General features: G+C 32.6%; 1 protein-coding gene and 1 long non-coding RNA gene across 2 annotated transcripts in view; both read left to right on the top strand.

Annotated features, from left to right (window-relative positions):
- The window catches only part of LOC127728430 (uncharacterized), a 156549-nt gene extending 144568 nt beyond the window's left edge, over positions 1-11981 (top strand). The window contains exon 2 of the long non-coding RNA XR_007994120.1: positions 11662-11981. This is a non-coding gene — a long non-coding RNA (uncharacterized LOC127728430). The remainder of the gene's footprint in view (positions 1-11661) is intronic.
- On the top strand, positions 7543-11981 carry LOC127728398 (sphingosine-1-phosphate phosphatase 2-like). Its single transcript, XM_052235759.1, has 3 exons — positions 7543-8268; positions 9110-9199; positions 10739-11981. Exons 1-3 carry the CDS (start codon positions 7678-7680, stop codon positions 11309-11311), a joined length of 1254 nt encoding a protein of 417 aa, XP_052091719.1. The 5' UTR covers positions 7543-7677; the 3' UTR covers positions 11312-11981.
- Positions 11982-12204: the final 223 nt, after the last annotated feature.

The raw sequence follows: 12204 nt of genomic DNA, 5'->3' as shown, positions 1-12204 counted from the left end.
CCTCCGCCGGAGTATTATACCAACGCCCAGTTTCAATGGGAATTTTTAAATTAGACGTTCTTAATTTTGTCATCCAGATTCTTGCATTTTCCGGGATTTTTATTAAATAATTTTCAAAACCAAAATAATTTGTATAACTAGAGTAAAATACACCTCGGGAAGATAATTGAACATTTTGATGCCATTTTTGTATATGTTGGTCTTGTAAAACCTGTGTTATCAGATGTTTGTAGTCAGTACTATCTTGATTGACAAACACATATCCTAGTCCTGTATCATTAAATATTGATTCTATAAAATTCAGCCATTTGAATGACTGACTGCTATTTTGCTTTAAACTTAATAATAATCTATACATATTACTACTTAATTTTTCACTCTGACCATGCATTATACTTCTCCAAAATGATGTCATTCTTATTTTAACTTTTATTTCTAATGGAAATCTGCCTAGTTCTCCATATACCATATAGTTAGGCGTTGAAGATCTTACTCTTAAAATACGTTTACAAAAATTTAAGTGAATTTGTTCTAAAATTTCAAGTTTTCGTATCCCCAAATCTCACAGCCATATAAAAGAATAGGCTCTACCATGGCATCAAAAAGTTTAAGCTGTAAATCTAATGGGATGACTTGATTTCTAATACTTTTGTACAAGCTGTATAATGCTTTTTGTGCTTGGTTAACCAATTTTTTCTTCGCTTCTGTAAAAGTACCATTACATTTGAATATGAGCCCAAGATATGAGAAGGTATCGACTAATTCTATATTTTTGCCTTGTATTTTAAATTCAAATTTCCGTCGCACTTTGCCTTTGCTAAATACCATACTTTTTGTTTTTGTAACATTTACTTCCAGCTTCCATAATTCACTGTAATTCAGAAAAAATATTTAGTGCATTTTGCATACTTTCTGCTGAATCCGCCAAAATGACGGTATCATCAGCGTACAGTATGGCGAACAGTTTCATAATTGAATTTAACTCATTTTGACATTTTTCTTTAAATATCTCAAGGGGACATCCACCTAAATCAATTAAGAATTGTTCTATGTCATTTAAAAAAATGGAAAAGAGAAAGGGAGATAGATTTTAACCCTGTCTAACACCAGTAAGACAGGGAAAATATTCTGACTGTTGGTTGTTGTATTTAACACATGATTTAATATTATTATACATATAAATTTTCCCTTGTATACCACTGTTCTGTAGTTTTTTCCACAAGCCACTTCTCCATACAGTGTCGAAGGCCTTGCGGAATCAACAAATGTGCAAAATAGTTTTTCCCAAAAGACTGATACAGTGATATAAAGTCATGCAATACGAATAAATTATCGGTTGTAGAGTGACCTTTTCGAAATCCAGCTTGGTTGTATGAAATTAAGGAAATTTCATTTGCAAAAAAGTCAACCTAGAATTAATTATTGATGTGAAGACTTTTCCTAGACAGCTTATTAAAGTTATTGTTCTGAAGTTATCAGGATCCATGGTATCTCCTTTGTTTTTAAAAACCGGTCTTATTATTCCAATAGTCCAGTGCTCTGGTATTATTCCGGTGTCTAAAACAATGTTAAATATTTTACAGTAAATATGTACCAGTGCTGGAGTTGAATGTTTTATATATTCATTTTAAAATTTTATCTAATCCTGGTGATTTGTTATTCTTTAATTTTTTGATTGCATCAATTATTTCAGCTTCCGTAATCTCATCGTTCAAGATTGAATCGTACAAAGCATCATCACAAATAGAGTTAAAATCAATATCAATAGCATCATCAGCTGCATCGGGTTCATATTGATTCAATTTTTTTTTAAATATTCGTAAAATGTGTCAATAGGAATCGGAGGGTTCTGTTTAGTTTGACCGGAATATTTTTTAAGAGTCCTCCAAAAGGCTTTTGTGTCAGATTTCGAGTGGGATCTTAGCTCAGCAGCACATTTTTCTTGATACTTACTAAAATTTTGGTTTAGTGTTTTCTTATAGTCTTTAGCACAAGTGCTTAAAAGTTGTTTGATCTCTACAGATTTATTATGCTTATATGTATTTTTAACCCGATGAAAAGCATTTCGTTTTTCTTTGCACTCTTTATTAAACCAAGGTTTTGCATTTAATTTAGATATCTTATTATACTTTATGCAACTATCTATATCATCCATTCATTTCATTGGACACGCGGCATTTGTTAATTTTCACCAACCTTTCATAATCCCCGCCGTTAACATTTTCTTTTCAGTAAAATATCATAGCAGATTTTGACAGTATAAAAGTAAACATTTTCATCACTAAATAAAAATACAAATTTATCGTCATCTGACATACTATTAAAATCATGACTAAAAGAATAAGCATGACTAAACAATACAGCACGAAAATCTGCATACAGTGGACATTTCAAAATTACATGTTTCTCATCTTCAATGGTATTGTCATTACAATTAAAACATAATCTTTCATTAATAGGTAAGTCAAAACTAGTCAAAACATTTACTAAATTTTATCATCGGTATAAGGACATCATTCGTAAATATAGCTCAACATGCAGACTTCTTATACGTTCAGGTATTTCACATCCAATTTTTTATGGAAATATTCTTTATAAAGCACAAAAATGTCAGTATTCACCTCTGAAGCTAAAAAAACCTTTAAATAGACTTATTAAGAAGGGATATAGTTACGATACTGTTGTCAGGTCATTAAAGATTGCATATTTTGGCGTTAATATTGATTCACTTATAGGGTCTTTGCATCGGCACTAAACACATTTATTTAAAAACCAGTTGTTGGCATGACACGGGTTATGTTCTTCTCATATATGTTATGATGGTATGATACTAAACCCCTAACGGGAAGGATTGTGCCTGATATTCATATGATGAAGACATAATCTTTCAATCAGTTTAATTGAAGTCTGGAGCTGGCATGTCAGTTAACTGCTAGTAGTCTGTTGTTATTTATGTATTATTGTCATTTTGTTTATTTTCATTGGTTACATCTTCTGACATCAGACTCGGACTTCTCTTGAACTGAATTTTAATGTGCGTATTGTTATGCGTTTACTTTTCTACATTGGCTAGAGGTATAGGGGGAGGGTTGAGATCTCATAAACATGTTTAACCCCGCCGCATTTTTGCGCCTGTCCCAAGTCAGGAGCGTCTAGCCTTTGTTAGTCTTGTATTATTTTTAATTTTAGTTTCTTGTGTACAATTTGGAGTTTAGTATGGCGTTCATTATCACTGAACTAGTATATATATTTGTTTAGGGGCCAGCTGAAGGACGCCTCCGGGTGCAGGAATTTATCGCTGCATTGAAGACCTGTTGGTGACCTTCTGCTGTTGTCTGTACTATGGTCGGGTTGTTGTCTCTTTGACACATTCCCCATTTCCATTCTCAATTTTAAGTTCTGATAGCGGCCCGTTTCAATTTTTAGGGGCGCAACACCACAGCGAAATTTTGCAAAAGCACTTCTATATTTCCCTGCAATAGTTTTACAAATATAATTTTCTACCTTAAATTCTGTTTGTTTTTAAATAATTTATAGGTACGTAGTTTGGCATATTCATTCGAAACCAACTTATTATGCCATTCAGTTCTATATAAATCAATAGCTATAAGCATTCTATATCCTTAATTACATTTTTAGTTAACAATATATCACAATTACAATATGGTTCAATATTATACTCTTTAAACTTAGTCATTACTCTGAAGCACCAGTTTTTAATTGGTTTATTTTCATACTTATATGACCACATAAATACTCGTTTGTTCAATCTATCATTGTCCATTTTACAAAATCTGGACCATAATCTAAAAACAGCTGTCCATTGCTTTACATTGCAAGGAGTCCAGCCCATATCACCATACAGAGATAATATCGATCAGTGGAACAAATATAATACAGATGGAAAAAGTAGTCCATGACAGGAATTCCGCAGAACATATATTATTTTAATATTGTTTCCCTCAGGAATAAATATTATTAGGAACAAATATACGTTGACAGGTTTACCAATTCTTATTTCTACATCATTTCCGTCGTTTTGTTGTTGTTATTAATAGAGGTCGGTCATTTAAAGACGTATCAACCGTATCATACTTTGACGTATACGCATCTGCAGATTTACCAAAAAACATTATTTGATCCCGAGCTTTAATTGTATATACTTTCAATAATGCAGATGGGCAACTGATTAATTTCTAATGCTAGTATTTAATTGTGTAGCTGACTTAATTGTTGGAAAAGAGGGGCGAAAGATACCAGAGGGACAGAGGGAAAACGTATAATAGTCTTAAGTTCGGGATCACTTAATAGTTTTTGGTATATCTGCAGATGCGACTATACTTCAACGTATATGATACGGTTGATACGTTTTTAAATGACCGACCTCTAACAGTAAACTATCTTAATTTATGACTTTATTTTTTTACAATTGTCGTTCTAATAACATAGTGCACACTTGCACCATAATGCATTCAGTATAATAAAAAACATACTGCCCTTGGATGAATGTGTTACGGTGATTAACACACTCGGTGAAAAAATTATCACCCGCGACTTCATCTTGGGTGATAAGTTTTTTCCTCGTGTGTTAATCTATCCTAACAGCTTCATCCATGGGCAGTATGTTTATATTATTTACTTCAAATTAGATAAGATATCTCATAAAGAATACATACATGTAACTTTATAAGATATCATGAAATTGAATAAATATTAAAAAAACGGCCTATTTGCCATAACTATAACTCAACCTAAGGTCTTTAGAATGCATAACAAGTATATCAGAACCCTCCGATTCCTGTTGACATATTTTACGAATATTTTAAAAATTTGAAACAATATGAACCAGTTGATGCAGATGATGTTTTAGATGTTGAAGTTTAACTCTATTTGTGATGATACCTTGTACGATTCAATCTTGAATGATTATATTACGGAAGCCGCGGCGAAAGTATTGATGCAATAAAAAATTTAAAAGAATACTGTTGATGTGGTTCTCGTTTCTCGTTTTTTATATAGATTAGACCGTTGGTTTTCCCGTTTGAATGGTTTTACACTAGTAATTTTTGGGGCCCTTTATAGCTTACTGTTCGGTGTGAGCCAAGGCTCCGTGTTGAAGACCGTACTTTGACCTATAAAGGTTTACTTTTATAAATTTTGACTTGGATGGAGAGTTGTCTCATTGGCACTCATACCACATCTTCTTATATCCTGTGACAAATCAACTGGATTCTTTTAATTAACATTTAAAACATTCAACTTCAGCACTGCTTCAGATATGCCGATAAATATTCATATTGTCTTAGACACTGGAATAATACCAGAGCATTGGACTATTGATATCGAGATTGGTATAATAAGACCAGTTTTTAAGACCAAGGAGGTAAAATGGGTCCTGAAAACTTCAGAGCAATAACGTAAATTACCTGTCTAGGAAAACTTTTTATATCAATAACGAAATTTCCTTAATTTCATATAATCAATCAGAGTTTCGAAAAGGTGACTCTACAACTGATAATTTGTTCGTATTACATGCATTAATATCACCCATGTCACTGTATCAGTCTTTTGGAAAACAAATAGTTTGCACATTTGTCGATTTCCACAAGGCCTTCGACACTGTATGGAGGTGTGGCTTGTGGAAAAAACTACAGGGGCAAAATTTGTATTTGCTGTTATTTTCAATATGTATAATAATATAAAATCATGTGTTCAATATAACAACGACCAGTCAGAATCTCGAGGTCAGAATATTTTCCTTGTCTTACTGGTGTTAGACAGGGTGAAAATTTGTCCCCCTCCTCTTTTTCTAAATGACATATACATGTAGAACATTTCTTTACTGAATTAGATGGATGTCCCCTGGAGATATTTAAAGAAAAATGTCAAACTGAGTTAAATACTATAATGAAACAGTTTGCCATACTGAAAGGTGATGATACAGTCATCTTGGCTGATTCAGACGAAAATATGCAAAATGCTCTTAATATTTTTCAAAATTACTGTGAATTATGGAAACTGGAAGTAAATGTTACTAAAACAAAAAGAATGGTATTTAGCAAACACAAAGTGCGACGGAAATTTGAATTTAAATTACAGGGCAAAAATATAAAAATAGTCGATACCTACTCATATATCTTTGTCTAATATTTAGATGTAATGGAATTTTTTTTAGAAGCAAAGAAAAAACTTATTAATCAAACACAAAAAGCATTATTATACAGCTTGTATAGAAATCTAAGAAACCAAGTCATTCAATTAGACTTACAGTTCAAACTTGTTGGTGCCATGGTAGAGCCTATTTTATTATATGGTTGTGAGATTTGGGGGTTCGAAAACTTGAAAATTTTAGAACAAATTCACTTAGGTTTTTGGAAACGAATTTTAACAGTAAGTTCTACAACACCTAATTATATGGTCTATGGAGAATTAGGCAGATTTCCATTAGAAATAAAAGTTAAAATAAGAATGTCATCATTTTGGAGAAAAATATTGCATGGTGAAAAATTAAGTAGTAATATGTATAGACTATTTCTTAGTTTAAAACAAAATAGCAGTCAGTCCTTCAAATAGTTGAATTTTATTGAATCAATATTTAATGATACAGGATTAGGATATGTATTTGTCAATCATGATAGTTCTGACTATAAAGATCTGATAAAACAGGTTTTACAAGACCAATACATTCAAAAATGGCTTCAAGATGTTCAATTATCTTCCCGTGGTATGTTTTATTCAAGTTAAAGACATTTTTAGTTTTAAAAATTAATTAATAAAGATGCCGGAAAACGCAAGAATCTGAATGACAAAATTAAGAACATCTAACTTTAAAATTCCTATTGAAACTGGGCGTTGGCATAATATTCCTGCGGAGGACCGAAAATTTAAGTTATGTAAACCGAAAATATAGGAAACGAATTTTACTATCTTTTTATATGTAAGTCTCCTCGACCAGTTGTCAACTGGTTAATATTAGAGAAAAATTTATTCCTAGCTCAGTATTACACGAAGTATCTAAATAGAAGTTAGCAGTCATGTTATCTTATTGCAATGTTAAATTATATAGACAGGTGGCATCTTTTATTAGAAACCTATATAACTTATCGTGATATGTATATTGTTTTGTATATTGTTTTATTAACTGTTTATTGTATTATAATTCATGTTTATTATTGTATATTTACCTCATGTTACACATATATGTGTCTGAGCGTTGCTTTATAATAAATAGTTTTCACAAAAGTTAAACTGTGACGACCTAAGGACGGATCATGATAACTTTATATCAACAAAGAATTCCAAGTTACAGTTTTAATATCTATAGTTTTGTTACATTTTAAAACCGATTTAGAATTAGTGCTTGCATAACCCCATTCAACCCACGGAATGAATGTAGCCTGGTGTAATTTAATATTAATCCCATTAAATGGATTATCAACTTATAATTGATAATTTCAATCTGGTGTATAAAGGTAAATATCTTGGTCGTGACTGTCAGTCAACAATGATTTGTCGTTAACGTAAACAAATCTAAATGAAAAGATCTCCAGTCACCTGACTCCACTATGAAAACAGTGACTTTGAAAGAAAGCCCCAATAATTTAAATACCTGTGAATTCATTGACCCATATTTAACGTTTATCGGTTTAAGTAAAAAAATAAGCAAAATAGGGAAAAATGGGAAGACTGAAGACATTCTTTCATCTCTCAAATCCAGAATACACAGCACAGTTTCAACGTCTATGTGGAGTCTACCTTAATTATAAAAGTGATCAATCGTCTGTAGGAAGTTCAGGAAATGAGAACAACGCTTGTATAGTTCGGAAAAGAACAGGATTACAGGATAGTGGAAAAAATAAGATCATAGAAAACCAAAATCAAAATGAATCTCAGGATACTGTGTTCAGAACGCCTAAATCAGAAGCGGACAGAATATGGATGCATTTGTCCATGTTTCAGAAGTCTCTATTTTACATACTGACATTTGCATCATCTTTAGGAAACGAGGCATTTTATTTACTATTCTACCCGTACGTAGCATGGAATATGGATTCTGTTGTAGTTCGTCGGACAAATGTAGTTTGGACTTTATGTATGTACGCAGGACAAGCCGCTAAAGACTATCTAATATGGCCACGCCCATCCTCTCCTCCCGTGGTTAGATTAGAGACTGACTTTCTGCAGGAATATGCGATGCCTTCCACACATGCAATGTCAGCGACGGCTATACCTTTTATGCTTGCGTATACAATAATACATAGATATGATGTAAGTAAACCTAATTTTCAACAATACTGATAGAATTTCTGTCAATCAACTCATTAACTGTTCAGATTATACTTTTAGTGAAGGTTTTTTAATTATTTTTTTTAATTTTTAACTAGCAATAACTCATATTTTTTTTAAGCTACATACATCCATACTAATTTATTTGCATATATATATTTATCATTAAGTATTAAGACATTTATTCATCAGAACATAAATTAATGTCGTCTTGTGTCGGATCCATAACAATCTAGGCATGCACCTCAGTGCACTCAAAAACACCGGATTTAATTTACATATATATATAGGGATAAAAGTGAAAGTTTTTTTAAAAATGAATGTTCTCGCATTCTGTTGTTATGCCATCCTGTAAGATAAAATGGATGGGCTTTCGTCGATCGTGCAAGACCCTCATGGGAAGTCAAGGTTGTCAAACAGTCCCGTAATAGTCGTGGTAATAGTACAAGTTTAGTGAAACTGGCTGCGGACCATAGTGGTTGGTCATTTTGGTTAATGTCACGTTCGGCTAGCAAGTTTAACAGCCCTCAACTTACAATCTTAGTAGCAGTTTTTCGTGAATTGGTTATCAATAAGGTCACAATCGAAACTTTTTGGCATTGCCAATATTTCCATCTTTGAGTAAAAGAGGATTTGAGTAGCTATTATGATCGTTTTGACTTATATTTAACACTAAGTTGTACAGTTTTTACACTAAGTGCCAACATTTAACCACCATTTTTTGTAGAAAAAAAATGCCAACTGAATATAGGGTGTATGGTCGTGTATATTGAGTTAATTGTTTGATATATCCACCCTTTAACATAATTATGACGTGTTTCAGATATCTCCTGTGTTTGTGATATGTGTAGCCATATGCTGGTGTTTATTGGTTTGTCTAAGTCGACTCTACCTTGGGGTCCATTCAGTACTGGTAAGTATTTTACACGGTATTTCATAACTTCCAATTTGTGAAAATAACGAGATCATGAGATAGGAAAGTTCCTAAACTGACTGCTTGGCTTCAAATGTTTTTTTGTTTTTGTTTAATTGAATGTTAGGTTTCGACATAAAGTTTGATATTATTATATTAGGTCCGAGTACACAGTTATTTCGTAGTGAATTTCTTTTAGACAATAAATGAAAATAAAAAAAAAACCCACCTGCGCTTTCTCAATAATATTTTTATAGTGTGTAGTACTACTTTTAGGACAAATTATAGAAAACTTCATCGGCTCTATCTCAAAATATGGACAATTTTATGTTAAGGGGGTCTTGAAATCTTTTGACAGCTTCCGAAGTGCTAATTTTTAACCTTTTTCAGTTGGACCAAATCACTACTTTACTTTAAAATTCATGACCCAAATTTTTGTACAGTGTAATTTCATCCCCTACTTGCTATTTGAGGCATAAAACATGAAGAAATACATTTGGAAGAGGTATAAAAAAAATTGGCAAGTAACACACTGTCCACACTAGGGACTATTTTCGTACTCGGACCATATAGTATATAGGCGATGTTGGGTATGGGTTAATCAGACAGACCTCAATCTAACGAAACAAAAACACAGTATGATACATGCAACCTAGAGTACCATGCAACTTTTGATAATGGCTTTACGATTTGTCAAGCTTTAAATCGCAAAGAGTCTAAACAGGTTGTGAATGAATTTAACAGATACTGTCAAATATCTGACATTAGTCCGAGATTGCTCTGACTTCTGACGATCTCTTTTTAAGGATTTGCTGGGGTCGTACAAGTCTTTAAAGGGCAATTTCCGACTTATCTGCCTTTAACACCAAACCAATTACTAGTATCTCTTGAAAGCTTTTCTTTTTGCCTTGGTCATCCGTTTTACAACATATGCTGAATTTTATATATTAATGTACATGTATGTGTATCACGTGCAACTGGACCCAGTTCAGTGGGGGTAAAAAACTCTTTGAAAATCTCAATTTCAATGTCATAAACGATTTTGTATTCAAATAAAAGTTGCTGACAGTTATTGCCGTTCATGTAAATAATAATTGCATTTTAAATGATGTTCTCAAAATTCTAACATTGTTTACATAATGCATTTATATTCCAATTGTGATATAACATTCGGCCCTTGCATACGAACACACTGTACTTGTCATCTCACAATATTGTCCGAATTACCGTCAATGATGACGTAAACATTTATTGTCGTAGCATGCATACATAAGCATTTATATAAGCATAATCGGATTTAAAAGACAATTCAGTTCTTGCTTAGTGGTACTTTCATCAGTGATTATTTTCATTTATTCAGAGAAGAACAGACAGGATATAAGCGAAGTTGCACATTTTCGGAAAATATACAAAAATATTTGATGTTTTTATCTTGTCATCTCAGACCACCATAAACCTTATTTTAAATGGTCGCTTAAGGACTGGGGTATAACTAGATTACAGTTTGTTTTAGCTTACTATACGTGTTTTATTTTGTAGGATCTTTTATGTGGAGTGATATCATCTTTAATCATCATCTTGTTGACTGTACCTTACATGAAAGAATTTGATATGTTCCAGCAGTCACATCCGGTTGCGCCGCTTGTTGTTTTTGGCATCAGTCTCGCATTGAGCACTGTCTGTTATCCCAACGCTAAGGATGGTTCTCCCTATACCGCAAAAGCCGATGCCGTTCAAATTGTTGCAGTCTCAGCAGGGGTAACTCTAGGGACATGGATAAATTATCAGTTTGGGTTTACAGTAGACAAAGGCCAAGTGTTCCAAGCTCAGATTGTGATTCCTACCATTACTATGATGACAGAGTCTTTATTGAGATTTATTGTTGGCATTGTTGTCCTTGGTGCCCTGTATTCAGTGGTGAAAAAATCATCAGTACACTTCTTTTCTTATGTATTGAATTTAGAAAAACCGAACAAGAAACATCCGTCGGTAGAGATTGGATACAAATTTGTTACATATTATGTTTTAGGGTTCGCAATCATATTTTTGGTGCCATATATCCATTTCCTATTGGGACTTGGTAGATCGGCATATTTTAATGAGGTTCAGTAGATAGTACCAGAAGTCATGCATGTACAATATTATCAAATTTAAAAAAAAAAACACCGGTTGAAACAGGTCAAAGAGAAATGCTTATATGAACTATTCATGTATGTTAAAATATTTACGTAGAAAGTAAACAAATTAACAAATGAAAGTATGAACATATTATGGATTTGTTTACAGTTTGTTTAAAAAACTGATAAAATAAAGATTAAATGCAGCTTTGATTTAGGTGTTGGTTTCATATCAATGTTAAGCCCTCTTTCTCTCGCTCCGATCGATACCAATAGATATAAGAAGATGTGGTATGAGTGCCACTCTCCATCCAAGTCACAATTTATAAAAGTAAACTATTATAGGTCAAAGTACGGTCCTCAACGCGGAGTCTTGGCTCACACCGGACAGCAAGCTATAAAGGGCCCCAAAAATTACTAGTGTAAAACCATTCAAATGGGAAAACCAACGGTCTAATCTATATAAAAAACGAGAAACGAGAAACACTTATGAACCACATCAACAAACGACAACTACTGAACATCAGATTCCTGACTTATGACAGGTGCAAACAATTGCAGCAAGTAGGTTACATATTATAATTGATGGAGTTGTTATTTTTACAAGTTAAGTTTATTGTTTCCTACATATAGAAGTTTATTTATAATAAATGCTTTTAACATGCTTTGTTTATCTGGTTTGTTAACTCCTTTAATTACAGACAAGAATGAGTGGCGATTCTTGAATAAAAGATATGGATAAAAACTATATATAACAAGTGCTTTCAAAAAGTATTTATTTGCTGTCTATTAAAAAAACCTATATATGTTATACGTCTCAATGAGTCTGTATTGCTAGACAGCAAAATATAGCAAAGAACGAAAGTTAAAAAAGGGGGAAAACAGTTA

This window comes from Mytilus californianus, unplaced genomic scaffold, assembly GCF_021869535.1.
Source record: "Mytilus californianus isolate M0D057914Y unplaced genomic scaffold, xbMytCali1.0.p SCAF_2, whole genome shotgun sequence".
Lineage (NCBI taxonomy): Eukaryota > Metazoa > Mollusca > Bivalvia > Mytilida > Mytilidae > Mytilus > Mytilus californianus.
Note: the sequence above shows the minus strand (reverse complement) of the source record. Positions and strands in the feature narration are given on the sequence as shown.